The sequence below is a fragment of the Lissotriton vulgaris genome, chromosome 1_1, assembly GCF_964263255.1.
Source record: "Lissotriton vulgaris chromosome 1_1, aLisVul1.2, whole genome shotgun sequence".
Classification (NCBI taxonomy): domain Eukaryota; kingdom Metazoa; phylum Chordata; class Amphibia; order Caudata; family Salamandridae; genus Lissotriton; species Lissotriton vulgaris.
The window spans coordinates 1,816,974,807-1,816,997,399 of NC_141685.1; the positions used below are offsets into that span (position 1 = coordinate 1,816,974,807).

The 22,593-nt window shown below is 41.1% G+C and overlaps 1 protein-coding gene across 1 annotated transcript in view; it reads right to left on the reverse strand.

Moving 5' to 3' along the window:
* Window positions 1–22,593, reverse strand: part of STAB2 (stabilin 2) — an 880,852-nt gene that overhangs the window by 475,051 nt on the left and 383,208 nt on the right. The window contains exons 20-23 of the mRNA XM_086919174.1: window positions 21,641–21,745; window positions 11,549–11,635; window positions 2,821–2,932; window positions 1,895–2,078 (exon numbers count right to left, since the gene is read on the reverse strand). Coding sequence (XP_086775300.1) covers window positions 1,895–2,078; window positions 2,821–2,932; window positions 11,549–11,635; window positions 21,641–21,745 — 488 coding nt within the window. The remainder of the gene's footprint in view (window positions 1–1,894; window positions 2,079–2,820; window positions 2,933–11,548; window positions 11,636–21,640; window positions 21,746–22,593) is intronic.

The following is a 22,593-nucleotide window of genomic DNA, read 5'->3' on the forward strand; positions in this document are numbered from 1 at the left end:
CAAATTTGGAGGTGACCTTCACTAGGCACTTGGTGAATGGCACCAATGAAAAATAAGACAATTTTAAATGTTGTTGCTGAGAGAGAATGAACTTCGTCAGGGGACAGACCATGGGCACAGAAGGGGTGGCAACAAATGTGTTATTTGCTCAGGTGGGACAGAGCTGACCGAGGGTGAGTTTGGGCTTCTCTTGAGTACATAGTAGCGTAGACAAAGCATGCCATTGTTTGTGGGTGTGCATAATAGGGCTAATGCAGAGAGGAGATGGAGATGGCCCAATAAGAGAAAACATGGGAGTGTGTTTAGTATGACAAGAGAGGAGCATGAAGTCCTTAGATTACCAAAGATCCCTGAATATGCTGGGCTATGCACGAGCTGCAGTCTGGCATTTTGCGAGGCCCACGTCATCTCCAGAGAAAAGACAACAGCGAGCACACAGAGCGGGTGTGATAATCTGACAGCCCCACTCTCCTTTATGCAGCATCAGGACATCGGGAGAAAGAGCACAGGTTTCTAAACGCTCTGGGCAGGAGAAATACGGACGTGGGTCACTGATAACAAAAACCATTGGTGAATATTAATTTTAAAAATCTGTTAAGAATGTAAGTGGGCATTACACTCTCTTCCTCTTCACAATCAGCACTGGGGCATGATGCAGGTGCGTTTGATTTGTTGGTTTCACCAGTGGCAAGGGCAGGTGTTAATATTGCTACACTGCGTTAAGCACAAACCCGCCAAGGGCTAAACATGCCTCATTTATGAGAAATGACGCATCGCTGCGTGAAAGCAGCGATGCGTCACTTCTCAGTGCGCACTCCTTGTGACATACCTGATGCGTCATATTTATGATATGACGCATCATGTCGCAAAGAGTTACAGATACGTCAGTATTTCTGACGTATCTGTAAGCGCAAAAAGTGACGCATTGCTGGAGTGTGTCACAAAAGTGACGCAACTCCAGCAATGCGTCCTTTCACATGGGGCAAGCCCCATGTGAAAGGGCCTGCGTCAGTCTTACGCCTGCTGTGAGGCAGGCGCAAGATTTTGACGCAACGGCGTCCTAAAAGTGACGCAGTGAAATCTCATAGATTTCACAGCGTCCCTTCTACGACCCTTCCTTGCGTCAATACTCCCCCCTTGCATACATTATACCTGGTGCAGGTATAATGTGGCGCAGGCGTTTACAAAGTGACGCATCTACCTAGATGCGTCACTTTGTAAATATGGCGCAACAAGGCACATTTTTTACGCCACTGGTGCATCACAAAAAGTGACGCACCGGCGGCGTAAAAGTGACGCACTGCCTCATAAATGAGGCCCCACGGTATACATCGTCTGGTGTCAGACCGAACTGTACAAAATTGTTTTACAGTTTGTACAGTAAGCAAAGCAGGGCAAGATACCGACGTTAGACACGCCTACTTAAATGAGGAGAAAAATGTTAATATTTGCAAGCACATAGGGTGGGGGAAGTATTCATTTTGTATGCAACATTGTATGGTGTCTCTTAAACAGTTACAAGTGTCAGTCGAGATGATATCATGCCCATGAGTCATTTGGTACCTGCATTGATGCATGTATTGTGGTTGATGACACAGCAGAAGGCACACGCATGTTATAAACACGTGATGCACTGCGTGGCATGGTGTTTCATGGGATGCAATGTGCCTGGGTATAGTTCATGGATTATTATTATATTCATCACATTAGGAATAGTTCGGCACGTTTGGCATTAACAAAGCTGAATGTGTTTCCTATGAATGCTTGTGTTTATTGCACAACGAATTATTTTATTTTTTAATCTGCATTTAGTAGCGGTATAAATCATATGTTTGCCATACAAAACTGGATAAAAGTTCTTATGAACTGTATGGTAGTGCAAGAAGGTACTTACTGTGCAGCACCACTACTGAAATCACATGTTGCATGTGCATGACAAAACAACATCAACTGGAGTCCACATGGTTGGGTCCGTGTGTCACAGTTTCTCCCTAAATATCCCTGGCGGCATGTCCCGCTCATGCACCTTCCATCGCTCTGCACTCTGTTGTCGCACCTCCCGTGTATACAGGAACATTCTACAGAGAGGGAAAAGGAGAGTTATTAAAAATACATAATTACCCAAAATGGATAGCTGGGACAAAGTCAAGACCTGATTTTTAGGTGACCACTACGGTGATATTCCCAGGTTTCGCACATTTAACCATTCCTCCTGGAAATGGAAGCACAGCCCCATAGACAATTGCCACTGCCTTATCTAAATTGTTCACCTTGATGGCAACCATTTTCAAAACTAAATTTACCAATCATTTTTAACAAAGCCCCTTCCACCTATTTTGACCAGTTATGGGTATTTACGGACAAAATGCCCCTTGACAGTGGACCTGCTATTTTTTAACACATCATTTAATTACCCTGTAAAAGAATTACCTATACAAGTCACTGATATATCCCTATAATGTTATCAAAAGTCCAAGATGCATTGTTAAGTGTAGTGATTTAGAACAGATCTGCAGGTCCAAGACACGCCTAAATGAAATTCTGACTTCTTTCTTTTTACTTTTTAGAAAATATAACTTTATTATCAGACAGAACAAACAGATTTTTTTCACATAGAGGTTTTCGTGCTAAAAACTCTTCTGGGGAGCTTTTTAAATCCTTTAAGCCCTTGTTTAATCCATCTGCCTTTTCAAACAATTCAGATTCTTTAGTTCTGATTTATTTGTCATCATTCAACTTCTTGAATCCAATCTATGTTTTTCTAAATGGATTATGCATCCACACAAGAAGAGGATGAGCAATAGCCAGGATTATACTTACTTTTATCACAGTTGGGCCCGTATCGATTCAGGTCATAACAATTTTGACAAACCGTTCCCTTAAATCCATTATCACATATGCACAGCCCAGTGCCATAGATTCCATCTTCACACTAGAAAATCAAAAGAAGAGTTCACTTTTAAAAAAAAAAACTATCATGAGTTTAATAAGGTTTGCTGTTTTTCTAAAGATAGTCCCTAAGGGCCTTAATCCAAGTAAATTGACTAAAGTTGTCAATTTTGGGTGTTACGGCTTAATTTCCAACTGCAACCTAACACATATAGGAATTCTGCTTGCAAGTATGGTGGGAGGTGATAGCCAGTGGTGCAGTGACAGTAAAATTATGAAGGGGAAGCTCCTTCCTAGACACCGAGAGTGATAACTATGAGAATGGTTTAAGGAAACATTTTCAAATGACAGGTGAAAGGGCAAAACTGAACCAGTGACGCTGGGAGTTCTCATTTTCTACTTTTATTTTTTATTAATAGATTGCTACAGCTTTTATTAACCCATATTAAAATTTGCAAGAAAAAAATAATAGTAATAATTAATTTATACTCTAAAATCCATTCATTTAACCAATATAATTCAGACTCAAAATCTTTGCATTCCATTATTACCTACTTACTTATTATAATTTTGACAAACATTTAACATCTGTAAGAATATTACACTTTACTTGATAATCCACATATAAAAACGAACTTGTTTGAGGCATGCATTCCAAAAAAACCTGAATTCCAACATTGTATTTAGTAATGACTCTAATGAGAGGCATATCAAACCTGATTTTCAAGAGGTATGTTCATACAGGACAGTGTACGTTCTAAAACCCAGTGGAGCAGATTCAAAGAGGCATATAAGAGGACATAAAAGAATATGTCTTTTTACATTGGCTCAAACCATATAAAGCAGGAATCCTTTGGTGACTGCCCATCCTCCACTTGCTGCACCTCCTTCTGCCGTGCCGGCTGCTGCAGCGCAAAGAACGGCCAGAGGAGAAGCTGCAGAAGAGGTGCATCACCCTGAAACAACCACACAGCTATGAGCTGAAGGAAGAAGGAAGAAGGATGTGGGAAACAGCAGCGCTAGTACTGTGATGATCAAAGAGCAGAGGACTGGACCCTTCCAGGTACCAGTGGATCTCAAGGAGTTCTGGTTATTAGGGATATGTCATAGATAGGGATTTGTTACACAGAGGAGCCTTGTTTATATGAAGAGTAAAATCCTGTGTGTGGCATTTACCAGGAGAAGCCTCTGTAGCCTACAGCCGAGGAGGCAGGGGTGATTTACTGACCCTTCTAAAGGAGAAGGATCTTTCATTCTATCTCACTGTGCGAACACCGGGGAACATCAGAAGCTTCTTTTCGCCTGATCTTAAAGCGCAGGAAGGCCAGTCCGATGTAATTTATCCTCTAGATAGAGAGGACAATTGCCCATCAGAGACTTGTGGGTGAGACAACAGATCTTAAACAAGATACACTTTCGGACAGGGAGCCAATGAAGATCTCTCAGAATAGGCGCTGAGGGGGAGCCTGACGGGAGATTACAGGCCAGATGGGTTTAGACAGTAAGATATCAATAACTGCCATAAACAGTGCAATACTGTAATCCAGAAGGCTTATAACCAAGGTCTGAACCAATAATTTCCTGGCAGAAGATGGTAGACAAGGAAAGACCTGTGCATGCTAGAGAGGGAAGTTTATGGCAAGTTGAGAGCAAGATAGTAAAGTGAATCCAAACAAGTGAGGGGTTGTCACAAACAAGTGCCCAGGAACCTAGCTATAAACTATTAAAGCATCTTCCCTTGTGGAACTCCTGTCTGACTTTGACTCTCGGGAGAGTAAGAGGAAAACAAAAATCCTGCCAAGCTCCCTTTATGGGGGGGACATTGGTTCAGGGGTTGAAAAGAGGACAAAACGGGATGTGTAGACTTGGCCATGGTGGGTTTTGTGTCCGCTTGTACTAACAATAATCTTATTTCTGGATGAGCTCAGCTGCTCTCTGATCGGTTGTTGTCCCAGGTACTCTGCAAGATAGAAGAGTTTGTCAAAACCTCGTTTGATGCTCTTACAGTCAGGCTCTCAGCCATCGAACTCAGGCTTCAGAGCCTAGTTTCTTGTCCAGCAAGTCCTCCTCCATGGCTACTTCTCCATTGTTGCTGCCTCCCCCGCCCTTTAACTCCCAACTAAGTGAACCAAAGGGCGGGGTTGTGGCTCCTGCCTTTCAGGCTTTGTCAAAGTGTCAGAAAGTACCAGCATGATTGACGGAATGTTTGTTGGGCTGAATATTTTGTCTGCCTGGCACTCCCTAGCTACTTCACGGCCTGGTGTCAACCTCTCTATCAACCAAGTTCCTTTTGGGCCTGCTGTTTCCATTGTGTGTGGGACCAGGAATGGGCCAATCACAGAGAGGGGCCATTGCATAAAGTTTTGCACATCAATTTTAGCTCTAACCCATGATGCTGCTCTTTATGTTCTAGTTCTTACAAATGTTCCATTGCTGAGAGACAGAGTTTCTGAGAGCGTCAGACACTTAATAAAGAAAGTGGAACATTGGTGTTGTGGAGGCTTTGGTGAAGGGTCTTTCCTATTCAGGCATATTATAATGGTTAGGGGGGTTGGTTGGTCAAGGACAGAAAAATGAGAACGGGGATTGTGTGGTGGTTAATGTTGATCTTTGGGAATTAGCTGGAAAACTGATTTCTCAGTTTGCCCAGGCCTCTTGTGGTATTTCAAGGATTCAGGTCCAGCCTTTGGCCCCAGTAATTGGGCACTCTAAGTGTGTAGTGCCTTTCTTACTCCCACAGTATTAAAGGCATAGCGGAGGTAGTTTTTATGTGCCAACTTCCAACAGGTTTTAAGTCCTGAGTCTCCTGGACAATTACCTTCTATGGTTTTTAGCCCACATGGTAGACCCTTGTTCAGGCTACGTATGTTTCTCAGTGTCCAGAATGTTCTACTATGCGTGTTGAGTTATTAAGTTGAACCATAACAGGGTTAAGTAGCAAATTGAATGATGGGTAAAGTTCATTCAAAGCTTTAATTTTGGGATTTAGCCAACTCCCTATGAATTGATGGTTTAAGCTCTTTTTGTTCCTCTCCCGCCATCCCTACAAACTCAGACAGGGCAAAAAGGTGGTCTTGCCTGATGTCACATAATTTAGGTTGTGAGGAAATTCCGTGTGCCGCAGGCTCTGCGTATCTGTTGAGGGTTATTCTAGTGTTCCTTAAAAGTAACAATCAGTTCCTACTGCATTTCTGTGGCCTCCTATCAGTTCGGCTTTTAGCCCTTCAGGCCTTTTTAGATGGGAAACGTAGGGATTCTAATTCTTTTATCCTGGTGTTGCTCCTAGGAGATATCAACTTACAACTGTGTGATGAAAATTGTCTTAGGGGAGTCTTTTTGACTGGTGAAATTTAGGTGATTTAAAAAACAATCTCTTAGACCGTCTTTTACAGGATGAGCGGCCGCTACAAGTATTGATTAAAACATTTTGTCAGCTCGCCTAGTTTAATTTACGGCCAAACGCCTAATTAGGAAACAGGCCTGGAGTTCATAATCTGATCAATGTTTATATTTTTGGGGTGCACATGAAGGCTTGACATCTTTTCCCAGGCCTACATGCAAAGTTTAGTAACTGCTGCGAAATGGCATAGGTTTAATTGGGAGAGGATTTGCCCTGAGTATTACTTAAATGAGCTGATCAAGTCCTGAGCTAGGGACTTTGCAATATTTATTTTAGTGGACCTTTGCAATGAGGTAATGGTGGCCTCTTTCACAAATATCTGTGAGGCAGTGAGTATCATTTTAACTCCGCAGGCTTTTAAGATTGCTTCGAGGCATTCCAGTTGGTTTGACCATGCCTGGTTGAGGGCTTTTCGGGACTTGGCACAGGCTCTTAAAACCAAACCAATACCTAGTCAAACAGTAGCCAAGTGCAGGTTGATTTATAAATCCAGCATTAAACATTGAAAGCTATATTTGAGACAAGAGGCTTGGACCAAACTTCCAGATGTTTGCTTTCTTAATTCTAGTGTGAACGTTTGGAAAATAGTGAACTGCTGAGTCTTATTTGGCAATGAATGCCCAGCTATGCATGCTTTCATTGGCCCTAATAAATGGGTGGGAAGTTGTAGTGAGATAACAGTTGCTTGGATCCAGAGCTGAGCTAGGTTCTTCAAATCTCATTTTTCGATTAGAAGTAGTTAAGGATGTGATTGACTGCCTTAGTTGGGATAATCCCCAGCCACTGATGCGGTCCCTTCTGATCTGCTTAAACTGGACACTAGCCTATGGGCTCCTTTGCTTACCCTGATTTAAAACGCTGCAGATAAATGAGGGATTCCTCCAAATTGGACGCAATCTGTTATCATCCTTATTTTTAAGAAGGGTGAAGACAGATCCACAATGCTACAGGCTGATCTCCCTACTTGACTCAACAGTTAAGGTTGTAGGGAGGGTGATTTTATCACAACTGTCAGAGTGAGTGGAGCAAGATCAGATACATTCTGATATTCAATATGATTTTAGGCAGGGGAAAGGTACTATAGATCCATCTCTAAATCTATATTTAATTGTCAACAAATTCACAGTTGTTAGGCCTGGAAAGCCAGGTGCATGCAACATGTACCTCTCATTGGCCTTTGATAGTGTGAATGTGTTTCAATGGGGATTGATCTGGATATAGTATATTTTCATGTTGACCTTCAAAGGGAAATGACTGCCTCATAAGTTTCAGTGGGGATTGCAGAGAGGTATTCTAGATTTAGCAGAGTCAGACCAGGGTGCATCTTAGCCCCCTTTTAATTTACCCTGTATATTAAAAATCTGGAAGGCCACCTGCTATGTGCAGTTTTTGACTCACCAAGAAAGGGGGAGAGAATAATTCCAGTCTCCTTTATACATATTGTGCAGTTCTTTTAGCTTGAACTGCTTAGGGCCTCTCACGCCTACTAGACTCCTTCATGAGTTTCATTGGCCTCACTTGATTTATTAACCAATTTGGGGAAATCCCATATTATGATTATCATCCCCAGGAATACTAAAACCAGAAGACATATCTTTCCAGGGTGTAAAATCTCTCTAGGGTATCTTTTTTCCTCTATCTAGGGATAAGGCTTGACCATAGACGTTCTTGGTCCCCATTGATGTCATCTAAAAGCTTCTCTTCGGGAAGACAGTGGGAGCACTTTATGACTTTGCTGCCAATTCAAACCCTACTTAAGATCCATGCGGCTATATGTGTTACAGCAGTTATGTATGGTAGCGAGATATGGGGTAAGGTTTTTTTTGTATCTCCAAACTATAGAGATTCTCTTTCTAAGATATCTACTTGTACTTCCCTGTTGTCTGCCATCTTATATTTCCCATAAACAAATAGGCTTGAGACAAATCAGTTACATGATTGCTCTCCATCCACTATTGAAATGGTGCTCTGTTTGGATTAATCCGAATTTGGAGCTTAATCAGTCATTTCTTAGGGGTTGTTTCCTTGACAATGGCAGCAGGTTTCCTTGGCTATGTTACGTGAGAGCGGGCTTTCTGGCTCGAGGGCATCTGTATCTGTTTATAGCCCTTGAATCTATAAAAACAAATGTGACTTGTGGACAAAAAATCATTGTTATGCCATTACAACCCTGCACATTGAGCCTTACGTAATTTTTTGTTATTAATATCTTTTAACTGGATTCAGGCTTGGCCTGGTTCATACTTTTGTGGCTGTTTCTAAAGCCAGCTCCCTGTTCAGAGATCTTGATGCCTGGAGCTGTGATATGTTTCCAAGCCAAGAAAACCTCCATTTTATCAAATTCTGTGACTTTTATACTGACTTATACCATACATTTATTACTCCTACTCAAGGTCATACATTTTATTCAGGTGAGGCATGCTCCGCCTCTTACCTATTTGGAGATGTTAACCACTGAGCGTATCTGCTTGCACATTGTCATATTTTTAAAGGGTGTGATAAATAAAAGGTTAAAGGAAATTAATTGTTTTAGCTTGCTCCTTTTATGTTATGTTTGACTGGTGTTTACCTTGGTTTCAGTTTTCATGTATTCATGGTTTTGCATGATTATTTTGTACTTAGTGTGCACGTTTTTACAATGTTTAGTGTTTTATGTTGTTTTGTTATAAACATTTGGATGATGATAATAATGGCTGATACTCATATCCAATTGGTATAGCTAGAAAGGACTGTCCCTTCTTTGCAGTAAAGAGTTGGATATTTCTAGGCCGAATCACAAAGGCATGGAAGAGTACTCCTGTGGACCTACTCCCTGCAGTCACAAATGCTTTCGCGAGCCGGTTCCAGTGTGGCCAAACTCCTCTGTAAATATTCGAGTTGAGATTATGGTTCAACTTTGTATGTAAAAATCCATCACTCTTGCAAATTAATTTAGTCCGTGTTTACTGCCATTTTTAAAGTGCTTCCTGGTCACAGTTGCATCACTAAATAACCCATCACACTAGCATACTATAAGCCATTACTTAGAAAATGGCACGCAAACATCATCAGTTTAGGCTGCCTGATGGCATAATTTGGAGTAAAACATGTCCATTAACGACCCTTCTTGTTCTCCGGAGGCTAAAAACCATAGCACCAATGTTTGCAGTCAAAGATTGTGACCAAACTGAAGTTTAGGATCTCAACCCGTTTCGGTTCATGTAGATAAAATACAAAACATAGGATGGTTTCCTCCAGGGCATCCACTGATATTTTTTTATATGGGTGCCACACTGCAGTGCCATAAACTATTTGAGAAGCTGCCTACAGTTTTTGTGCTTTTTTGGGGGACTGCTTTAAGGTATTACTATCAAAGTTTTTAAAACAAATTCCTTGACCACCCTTTACCGTACTTTAAGGTCAATGCAGGTATCACTCTGTGAATGGTCTCCCCCTTCCAGATGGTAACACAACACCTAAAGCATTGTTGGTGATTAGAGCTTCGTACCCAAGAATGAAGTTCTGCTCTTAAGAGGAGATCAGAAGATCATAATCATCTCGCAGTGGGTTGTTTTTTCAAGGTGAGCAACAGATTCATCAAAGAAATGTAAAATTGAATTGAAAACGCTCAATGATTGCACCCCTCTAGGAGGCATCCATGACAGAGATTTGTGGGATTTTCATTCTTGCAGTAATGAAGGCTGTAAGAAACTAGCGATGGCTGAAATCGAGACAGGCAGAGAGGGGTGACGGTTTGATCGACCTCACAGTGACACCTGATCCTTTGGGCCTTTACACCTAGCCCGCCCAAACTGTGCCCTGGGGAGGCTTCCCACCCTGAACTGCCCCTGGACAACAGCTGTCCCTGCCTTTGGATTCTTTCACTGCAACACAGACTGTCTGTTCCTGAATCCCTGCACCTCATACCTATCGTTTGTGGTAGAACATGCTTCCTTGATAGTGAATGGGTGAGCTTATCCTCATCTTAGGTGAAGTCATACGAAGTCAAGAAACTTTGCTCGCCTTTGGGGTGGAGATTTATAGCTCACCTTGCCCCAAATTATACACTGGATGTGATGCCTATTTTGACATAGAGGTCACATACCCTGTACCCCAGTGAAAATGCACATGCTTGCCAATATGTTTTGCAACAGTGGATATTGTATACATTTTCTATTCTGTAATCAAATTGATAATTGATCTGTGCAAATCACAACCCACTCCACATCTCAGAAGCACACTGTCACAGATCCCAGTTTATGGCACATAGTGTTCGGTGGCAGCCTGAGGCTGCACCAGTGGGGATGTACAGACGCTTGCCTGTTAGAGCAACTAACATAATATTGCAAAGTTGACCTACCATTATGCGTAAAACAATTAGCTGCATGCATATTAAAATCGAATATACGTCATAACAGTGAATAAAATCAGTACTTTTACAACATCAACTGTGTGTGGGCCCTTAGAAACAACTGATAAAACGACAGTAGTCACCGCCACAGTTGCTTTTCTGTATTGCACAAGTGAATGTGCCCATAAATTGATTTACTCTTGTACTCAGAATGTTCCAGTTTTGCACAGGTTGCTCTTAAGATTCGCCGGTTATTAAGATCATTGCTATTAGTCTTTTATTGTGTATTTCAACATCTTTTTTTAATTCGGCCACTGACCGATATTTATCATCCCATATATCCTGCATGCCCTGTGCCTTCAAGAAAGCTTTGCCCTTTGTCAGGCTTTGATATTTCATCCCATAAAAGAGAATGGGTTGAAAAGTCCCATTAAATTTACACGTCTCACCTTGAAGACTTAGCAAGGCAGAGCCACCACTGTTTCCCAATGGCTGTTACTCCTTGGTACGGTTGCACTATTGATCGTGGAGCCCCTTGCTTTAATCCAAGTGAGTTTCTTTCCACCTCATAATAATCTACCTTCTCCAACAGTTGGTTATTCCTTCTGATATAAATCACCACCAGCCCTGCCTTGTGCATCATGCTCTATAGAAGCCATCTGAGGAGACCAAAACGAGTTTGATGCCTATTTGATTCCTAGGTAGTCATTTCCTTTAGCCACCTCCAATGTGGTGCAAGGTGACATCAGCGGGAGAGGAGCAGGGGAGCAAGGAAATGCCACTCCTCCGAGGGCGGGAACATTCCTTTCGCCAGCACAGCTGAAGGAAGCACTTCTCTGAAGATCACACACCGGGTGAGGCTTTTGCTCTCGGTTTCCTAAGTCATACTCCGGTAATGATGTACATTACCAGCTTCAGTAGGCGCTTACCTTTCCATTCCCAGAACACGGGTTAGAAAATCCTCCTGGACACTGCAAGCATTCTGGACCGTAGAAGCCACTACAGCACTCTGGCACCTGTGAATTAAAGGCAACCAAAGTTAATCTGAATGAAAATTAACCCATCACAGTCATTCAAATGTGGGCACTTATCGCATGGTAGTCTGTACTGAGATTCTTTGAAAGTGCAGCATTGTCACACTGTGTATTTGAATTGCGCTCTAGTAAACAAACATGCAGTCACAAAGGCAACATGATTTCGTTACACCAGGCTCTTCCATGAAGCTACTTGCCAAACCAGGGAACTAAGTAATTGTGGAATTCTACAATTCGAAATACTTGACTTTCAAAATCACTCACAAACACAATCTTAATGACTACCTATCACACCACTTCATCTCCAAAGACACAAAATAGGTATCTTGATACAAAAAAACAATGAGAATTTACAGTTCAGACCTCACCATTACCTCTCCACATATTCCAAATCAAACACTACTCTCCTAATCCCTCTATCTGCAGAAGATTCAAGAAGCCTGTGGCTCAGCAGAATCATAAGCACATCCATGCTCAGTGCACGTAGGCATGTACATCCTCATTAGCAGCCCAACTAAAATTGTGGCCAGAGCTAAATGTTCTATGTCAGAATATCGGTAATACAAATATCCTCTGACATAACCATTGAGGCTTATATATCATTTAAAAAAACATGGCTTCTTTGGGTGTAGAGTTCTATTATTGACTCCAGTGGACCAATAGTTTCGTAAACTATGTTAAGGACGCTGGACCAACTGTACAAACTACATATTTTGCATTTCCTAAAGAGAGACTCCTTAGAAATGGTTATTTAGGAAATTCAAAATGGTATGTACAAAAACAGAGACTCCCTAAAAGAGAATTGCTATTAGGATATTGCTATTTAGTTCAAATCCATTCTCGCCTATGGGCCTAAAGGCCTATAGATACGAATGCTTTTGCATTTGAAATTAGGACATTCTAAATCAAGGGTGGTGTTAGGGCTAAGGCACCTCTTGCTGCACCCTGAAAAGAGTGGTGCTCATGTAAATAGTACGCATGTCCTATGGCAATCATAAAATGTGATTTATTCTCGGTAGAAATTTACTTTTGCGATTCCCTACATGTTTGGTACATAGGAATAGGGTGATTTCCATTCCTCAATGGGCTGCGATTGCGACGTGACCTATTAAGAAATGCAAAAGGCCTTGTACATCTGGCCCACTAGCTTTATTACAAACGATATTTAGGGCACAATATTCTGCTACCATACTGAGCTATCACCAACAATTCAGTTGAGTTTTCCTTTAAGTATTCCTCAAATTGTACGTGCCACCATTAACGTAGTAATATCCTGCTCACACTATGCTAACTGTACTTAAGCTACTAGGCCTCTCTCAATGTGAACCAGATGTACAGAGAGTCAAGAACATCTCAGCAAGACAACTCCTAGACTTTCCTACCCAGACTCAGATTTCACTCTCTGTTTAATCTCTCTACTGCTTGGATCAAATGAACAAATAAGAGAGAAAGCATAGTTCCACCCATGGAATGCCCCGGATGCTAGGTAATGCAAAGCACCACTAGAGGCAGCTTTATGTTTCTTTTGGGAGACTTTCTGTCTTTGCACTTTTGAGCTGGAAAGTACACGTCAACTAAACATTTTGCACCAGTTTGTGTCACTTTTGTGATACAAGCCCAGCACTAAATGTTAGTAAATATACCCCAATTTCTTAACACACACTGAAAACCTAAATGATATAAGTGTGGCTCAGAGACGCCTGTAACATCAGATAGAAGGCTCAGGCCCATTGGCAAAGTGTCCTGGATTTTGGAAAGTGGAAAGAAACAGGGAAACCAGCATGACTAGCATGCCCCATGCAGTCCTTTCAGGGATACCAGTTGGCCTCTAGGCCTGAGAACCCAGTATAACGTTTGCTAAAAGCCTTTGCTAGGGACACCTCCAAGCTACATGTGGAGAGGACAAAGGCTCCTCGTTTTGTGACTAAGTGCTTGAGTTGCCAAATTCTTACTGTAGAACGATTTGTTAGTAGTGGAGAAACACAAATGGATTACAATGTATTCTTGCTACAGGAATGGTGCCTCTATATGACCTGACTATCAGACAGGTAGGTTGTAAAAATGTACAGACTGAAAAAGGGACATGTGTAAACTACAGAGCCAGTGAGTCCCTACGTATGTACCAGAAAAAGAACAGCAACAACTCTAATGAGTCCTGTGCATATGTGAGCCAGCTGTTCTTAATTGAAGAAGGCTCTGTATGATTCCTTTCAGCTACAACTTCAGCTCTCCCCCCAAAAAACAATGTTCATTTTTATAGAATTAGGATTCAGTCATCATTTTAATGACAAGACTGAATAGTGTGTAGAAGTCTATATGTTCGCTTAATGGTATTACTAAATGTGAAGGTTATTTAAATGGGACTCATCTATAATTCAGCTAAAGGACTAAACACTGGCTAATTAATGCATTAGGCAGATGGTGATCAGATCAAGTGAATGTTCCTTTGGTTACTTCTCTGTTTATGAGCCAATGGAGCAAAGGGATTCATTTGATTTTCAATTGATGTTCTATGGACCTAAACAAAGTTCAAGTCATTTATATATAGTCTACTGTGACAAGGAAAAGGAGGAAGTTGGAAAGTGTTTCATTAGTAGGTGCAGGTAGGTTCCTACTGCTAGTAATAATACCACATTCACAAATATGGTCCAGTCAAGTATCACTAAATGAATCCTTGCTCAACCCTAGGTAGCTTGGCTACCAATGGGTCAGGCTTAACTTAGGAGACTGGTGTGAAAAGCATTTAATATCACCAAAACAGTCAATAAACACACAAAATAAATCCAACACCAATTCCTAGAAATAGAGAATATTTGTAGCTTTAAAATGACACCAAACCAACAAAACTCTTATATAGGGTACCAGAGATATTAATTTTTAAAGATTAAATGCAAAAATGTGCTTTGTAGTGCCTAAAAAAGAAACGTGCCAATTGCGGTTATCTGGTCACGCTGGACCAGCACCAACTCAACGTTTTAGGCTGACTGCAATAGCGAGGCTCGGATACGTTGAGTGGTTGGGGTTGGTCAGGTTTTTACCTTCACCCTTAGAAAAGTTTTTGGAGCTTTTTCTCTCGACATTGAGCAACAGCTTTGTTTATTCAGATTTCAATTCAACAATTTCGGACTGCTGCAAAGCGATGCCTTAATGACTCCTGGAGGTCTTTGTCTTTGACATCAAAGAGCTTCGGGAGATTTCAGTGGTGCAAACCTGTAAGGTCAGGCAGAGTCACAGTTCAGTATCACTGGCTTGACTCTTGTCGTCGAGGTTGGTCTTCTAATGGAGCTTTATTCTAAAAAGTTGTCAAAAAGTTCCCTAACTTTCAAAACTTCTTCTGAAAGGTCCTTTCAGGGTCTTTGAGGGTCCACAACACCAGCCAAGGATCCAGAAGACATGATTGCCTCTGGGAGTTGGGAATGCAATTCCCACAATCCACCTGTTCAAATCCAGTAAAGTACAGGTGAAGCTAGTGAGCTGGGCTTGTCCTTGTTAGAGATATGCAGATTACTTCTTCCAGCACTTTTCTTCCTGATGCTGACCCAAAAGTCGTCCACCTCTTAATCTTTGAAGCCAGGCAAAGTCCTCTTTTGTAAAGCCTTGAGAGTGCAGCAGGTACAGTCCTTCTGAGTACAGCCCTTTCTTTATGCAGTCCAAGGGTTTAGCAGGGCAGTACAGTACTTTCTCTCCTTATGTTTCCTAGCAGGGATCTAAGTTGCAATGCAGCTCTCCCATATTTATCCCATAGTCTGGGCTAGGAAGAGGGGGAGTACTCCAACCAATGGGGATCAAGTTGCCACCCTCGTTTATGACCACTTCCTGGAAAGTATGGCATATTTCTGTCACAGAATGCACATCTCCGTCAAAATGGAGAAAATCTCTGCCTGGAGTTGAGGTCTGGTTAACTCAACCCACAGGTGTGGCTAAAGTTTCCCTACACTCCTTTTCCCGACCCTCTCGTTATCTTATTAGAGGGGCATCATCTTGCTGGGGGAGTAGGAAGTGGGAGTGGGCATGGTTCCTGTGCTATCTGTGCTTCTCCCTTTGAATACCAGTTTGGCCACCCAGCCCCCTTCCTGTCCTGCCTTCTGAAGGCAGCAGCTCTCCTACCACCAGATGTCTCTATTGTTTCAGCCCCACGCCATTTCAAAGCTAATCAAGGAGCAGCTTGGCTCAGGCTGGTAAACGCTGGCCAGTCAGAAGAGGCTATTACAGGGCTCTTTTAGCTAACTTCAGGAAAGCAAGTTCTAAAACTAATTTCCTGCAATAGTTATAATAAATCCGACTTTGGCATGTTGTTTGCTTTATTGTAACTAATATTTTGATACTTTGAATCATTGTTGTAGCTCACTATGTCATAATTTTGACTTTATGAAAGTTTAATAAAGCCTTCTCACGTTAGCCTATGGAGCAAGCAGTGCTACAATGGGGAAAAGTGAAATTGGTACTTTTCCCTCACTAGAGCATATACAACATATTTTATAATGTCCATGCTTTATATAACAAGGCACCCCATCCTTGGGGCACCTTGGCAGACCTACGGGTGGCTTACATGTAATTAAAAGGTAGGTGTAGACTGTGGAAGTACTGCTAATTCCAAAGTCGAATTTGGACAGTAGACACCACAGCTGTGCACACTTAAGTGGGTCAATAAAACCTATGTACCCTACCATATACTAGAGACTTACAGGTAGGGTGTCTGAACCAATTGTAATTACTCAAGTTACCATACACCTTTTAAACAGAGCACAAGCCCTGGGCCTCGTTAGCAGGGCCCGGGGAGCATTCTGAGTCAGTAACCACCAGCATCAGTCAAACAATTGGGCTGATCATTTAAAAAAAATAAAAAATTAATTCTCAATGAGATCTTCAGGATTGATCTGATGAAATTTAGGATTGTAAATCCAACTACTGAGTAGAAAGACTTTTTTGTGTTTTGAGTTAAATACTGTTGTTGTTTTGGTTGTAGTTGTGGGTAGTGTGTAGCATAATATTATATAAGTATTAGTTAATCTAATGTTTTGGCGACGAATATTACTTGCGACCTGATAAAAGAACCTGCGTGCACCGATTCTTTGCCTCACCTGATTTAGGATTACAATGAGGAGAGCTATTACAGAGGAGGAACTAAATACAATGCTACTCTACAAGGAAGCACCCACAGTTATTTTGAATAGGAATTTTCACATTCAAAGTTAGTATTGAATTGATCAGTGCTAATAATAATCCACATTTGTAAAGCGCAAACCATCACCCGTTAGGGTCTCTAGGCGCTGGGGGCCGTCAGGAAGATTAAGCAAGCTATTGCCCAGAGTCACATGGTGCTGGGCTAATCTGCCGCCAGCCCCGGGGATCGAACAGTGATCCCCAGATTCCAGAGTCAGTCACCCTGGCCGCGGTGCCACACCTCTTCCTGACCCACAAACATGCAATATAAAACAATACATAACGGATAACATGTTCTGCGGTCATGGTGACAATAACGATCGACTCTGCCTCACGGTTGATTATTAATTATCAAGTCACAAGAACTGCACATGGGCAATATAGAATCAGGGTTGAGTAAATGATAAAGTTTACCATGATAATCTTTCAGCCCTGTCCTATTTCCTAAAGCTGGTTCTAGGGGACATCCAGTTGCAGGGATATTGATTTCCCCACTGTCACTAAGGGTCGAGTGACAGTGAAGAAAGGTAATAGCCACTGTCCGACAAGCCTCACAACTGGTGAAATTTCCACCTTGTGACTTGCAGCGTCGGGTATGGGGCACTGTTAGGACTTATCAGGATCAGTATGACATGGCTAGCTCACTGGTTACTTAACCTATGAGGCAGTGACAATGCTACTGCTGCCATACCGACCCCCATTTTGATGCTTTTTTAATTCTCTTTTTTATTTTCTCTTTGGAATCTTCACACTTTGCAATTTGGGCACTTACTCCACCAGTGCCTTAACAGCTGTTATCCGCAAGTTATCAACATTCTATATCTTTCAAGTCAGCTACAAGCAGTGCTTAAATCATATGGAAGTCACACACCACACAGTGGATAGATGCATGCAGGGAATGTAGGTCAAGCATACATGACCTTAAGTGGTGGGCATATTGGAGCAATCTGATGGATGTTTCTAAAACCCGTATGACAGCTAGCAGATTACAACCGTGTGAACATGTTTCTTAACAGAACAATGTCTATTGAATAAGGTGATATTTTGTATTACTGAGAGCATGAATGAATCAATGTGCCATTGCTTCATTAATATACTCTTAAAACTTTATAAATGAATAAATACCTTACAAAGCACAACCTGGGAATAGTGTGCCATTGCTTCCTTGTGTACTTTAGTTTGCTTTTCAATCCTACTGTGTGAACTATTGTTAAGATTATCAACACGTAGTAGTGGTAGTTCAGACTACATTTGAACCATAGAATTGGTGTGGCGAAGTGGGGAGTGTGAACTGGTCCAGGTCATCCTGGTAAAGCACGGACACAGAAATATTCCACTTTGTTATAATGAGTTTGCATTGTTGCCATAAACCCTCCAAGAGAGTTTGAGCATTCCAGGGAATCAAATTCTGAATGGTCATAATGGAAAGAACATTTATTAAATTACATTGCAACCATCGATGAATAGGACAAATTGTCAGAAGTGAGGAAGTAGCAATTAATGCTTCATTCACTGGGTCCAAAGTGGGGTAAACAAGTTCAACCAAGCACCAAAGGAAGATGATGCTGGGACATTTCATGTATTTGACAATGCCTTATAAGTTTTGGCTGCCCATTGTGCACCAAATGTATGCATAGGTATCACAAGGTAAATGTTTTATCATAGGAATCAAGAACAATGTGAGACTATTGATGAGTGCTGTGAGGAAGTTAGCATTAAAGTGCCTATTTGGTATGTTACAAGAATAACTAGTAAGAGGTCAATTTGGGATGCATCCTAGAGGTTCTAGTATACATGAGAGATTGTGGGTGAACAGAGACTCTTAAATAAATGATTTTTTGATGATCATGCACAAAGCACAATTATCTGGGCTACTTGCAAAGATGATCAGAGTGGTGAGAGTAATGGTGGGAAGAATAAAAGCAAACAGTGATGTGATACCTAGGGGTAGCGACTGCAATAAATCTAATGTAAGTAGGTGTTAGCATTGTGACAGCAGAAGTCATTTGGTTTGTATCAAATTATGTCCAGCACTGAAACAAAAATAGAGTGAGTTTGTGATAGTTGGGAATCGTGCGTTGGGATACTGCATGATGAGTTTATGCATAGATGTCAGGCACCTTAACAGGAATATAGTTGTTGACAGGTTTCCCTTACCCAAGATAAACAAGAATTTGACCACTATTAAAAATGCTAAATGGTTTTAAGCAGTAGATTTGTCATCAGCTATCATCAGATCCCACTTCCCCCAGATAGGAAACTATACCGGATGGTTCACATCAGTTCAAACGCATGCCATATGGTTAGGTATCAGTTCTTCAGAGGTTAATGTTTAGATTGTTCATGAAAGCTGAAGGAATACATATTTTTCCAGGATTACATCCCAATAATGGGTGATGAGACCCTTGAGAAGGTGTTGCAAATTCTAAAGAAATAGATTAACAGAGAAGTGTGTTAAGTACATGCTTACAGAGACAAATGTCATATATCTGAGACATGAGATATGTGGTGAGGGGTAAAACAACTTTCAAAGTTAGTTGACACTAAGCCGCCCCAAAGTAAGGATGACATAATATCATTTTTGGGTATTGCTGAATTGTCTGCCAAATATGTAGCACATGTTTCATCCAAATCATTTCAGTAATTATTGCATTTTTTCGTTTGTACGCTATACAATATTAATTTATAGAGATTTCTAATCAATATTTTTGACTCTACATACAAAATATGTAAAGTTGATATTCGTGTCCTTTCTATTCTTTGCCAATATTTTTTTTGTCAATATTTCAGTATAGAACCTGTTGCTGTTGTCATCCTGCTAATGAAGAAGCTGGATTGAGCAGTGCTAGTGAGTGCCTGTCTGGTGATGGTACAGCAAGGAGGAATTATGAAGCATTATGTTTGCAAATAAATGATTTTGTGTGTGCATAATTTTCTATTAGTTCTTACCTTTTTTCTCCCTTTCAGTGTATGAAGAGGAAGATGTATTGTGGTGGGTGAAGTTGTGTGTAATGTTATATAAGTATTGGTATTTTGTCACCTAGTTCTTGTGGTAGTAAAATGTATCATGTCACTGGTTCTACATTCTACTGTATAATCCAGTGCATTGAATACAGAACCGGCAGACCTTCCCTTCTGATGACTGGTACACTTATGTGTACCAAATTGTTTCATGAATAAAGAAATCTTGTTCATCAGTTTTGAGTCCGAAAATTATACTCTACACGTAGACTACATGTCAAATTATTTTTTCTTAATCCTGTGAAGATGGTGCATGGGCAAGCAGGATGCATATGTGACTTATTTAAGAAACGCTCACCACTGGTGCATTGGTAATGAGAATATTATCTCAAGTTAGGGTCACTGTTATCTTCTAGAAGATATGCTTCTTAACTGTAGCTCTGTGAGTGTGCCATACTGCATGCAGAGGAGATTGTTACAAGTAACTGAATTTTTAGCACTAGATAAGTTATAAGAAAGGGGAGCAACACACATTTTGAAATTATGGTATGTATGTTTTTGGACTTTTCTAGACCCAGCATGTGCCTTTGGACATTTTGGTGCTAAACAAAATCCTCAAGTATGAAGAACTGGTGTTTCAGTGCCCTCCTACATTTCCACCAGGTTGACTTACTCTATATTTTCAGAATAAACGCATTCCAGAGTGTGGCTGTTGTCTCCAAAAAGTCCTTCTCCCCGCCCCCTGCCTCTAGCATTTTCTCTTAAAGGATAGGATGTTCAAAGTGGCGGTTTGCAGCTGATGCTTGTGATGATATTGTTGAAAGCAAACTGTCAAGGGTACAGGTTCTTACCCAAGGATCGATTTGTGGGCTAGACACAGTGGTTTACATTCCCAATGCTCTGCACTGACAATCTATGAAGAGACAACTAGTGACATATGGTCTGAATGATTTTAAGAGCATTATGTTGCCACATACTCCACCAGTTGCAATTTGTAACAGATACCCATATTTCCAAGTTTACCTATAATAAGTTGTCTTGGGTCTTACTTTATAAATACTAAGGCTGGAACAGTAAATACTTATGACATATTTTAGCTTAACATGGATATTTCTAAGCACAACCTTCATGCTTTATGACTTGACAAACTTGATTATGGCAATTTTCAGCTAATAGGTATCCCTCTTTCTTTACATGTTCTGGCAGCTATCCTGCATGCCTAGCCATGCCCCTCTGACACCCTGAAAATCTAAATTAACTACAATAAAGACCTCCACTGCCTGCATATTCTCTTACATTAGTTCTAAGGCAGGAAAACTACGAACATCTTGTCAAATGTATACATGGTCGGAGAAGACGATCTTCAAACCACCAGCAAAGACACTCCTCATCTTTCCAATTCTCTATTCAAGAAAGTCCACGCCGGCTCGCAATCATTTTCTCCTGCCACTTCCAGACTTTGGAATTTTTGTTCTACAGCCATGCATTTGGCTCCAGATATATCCTTCCATATTGTGCTCATAACGCGCCATTTGTTTGATCGTATTCCTTTGTTCTCCATTAAGGTTGCACAGCGACATTTCCATCTTGCTAATCTTTAAGACCATCAGTTCCCGCTACTTTACTAAACTGGATCTTTTTACCATCTCATTCCTGTCCTATAACCCAGCTTCTACCTTTCACTGCTCTCACGTCTTGAAAGAACTGTCTTTCCTCTAGCTCAACCAGCCCTATAAAAAGCCATGAATAAGTAGGTATGGTATTTATAGCAGCAGTGTTAACATGTTTCTGTGTTTGTAGCTCAGAGACAAAATTCCCTGTGCTTACATAACTTGCAGCTGCTCTAACAAAAAACAAACTCACCTTTACAGTTGCATTGCAGTGCCGAGCACAGCCCCTTCTTGGAAAACTCAGAGCAAATGACACGCTGGCCATGCTTGCATAAAAACAATTACGTGAAAAGAGTTCCTGAAATAAAGCACAAACAAATGCTGAACTATTACATATTGCATTAAAGAAGGATTGTTGTTTTGCTAAGATTCAGGATAAGAAGACACTCAATGGCAGGTTTACAGCAATATTGATTGGATGCCAGATTACGGTGCAGTGGATTTCTCGCACCTCTAATTTTCCAGGCTTAAAAGGCTAAATCGCACCATATGGTTATAAAACAGAAAGGCCTCACTCAGTGATTGAAAATTGAGGCTTTCCCATGTTGACAAATCCACACTTTATGCATGGTTGGATAAGAATTGCCCACTCAAATCAGCAATGTGCTTTGAATGCCCATCTCAAGGTGATATCTCAACAGCAGTTAGTGGGAGACAGTTTCAGAGGCCGCCAAGAGATCTAAAAGGATGAACACCCGACACCAACACAATTCTCAAGTCATCGAGCAGAAAGAGGACACAAGTAATGTTTTCTTATCTCAGCCCCTTATTCAGACCTGTAATATGTCCAGAACAGTCTCATCTTCTGCAAACTGCAGACGTTGAGCAAAAACTCAGAGGATCAGGAATCTGCAGGTTCAGTAGGGATCGGAATTGCCTTTTTTATCCTTGAAAGCCATTGCATTGACTCGTTTTATGTAGTAGCAGGTTATCAGTGCCCAAGACGAAGACTAAAATCAACAAACTAAGCGAGGGTCACGGTATGAACCCGAGCATCTACTAAAGTGACTAGGGTCTTTATCTTTAGGTTGAGCAAGGAGCTCAATACCAAGCTGCCTCTTTAAGAAGCACACCACAATAAAATGCCTTTAGCAAGTATTACAACATAGCACAACATTTCATAACCAATGGAACACGCAGCATAAC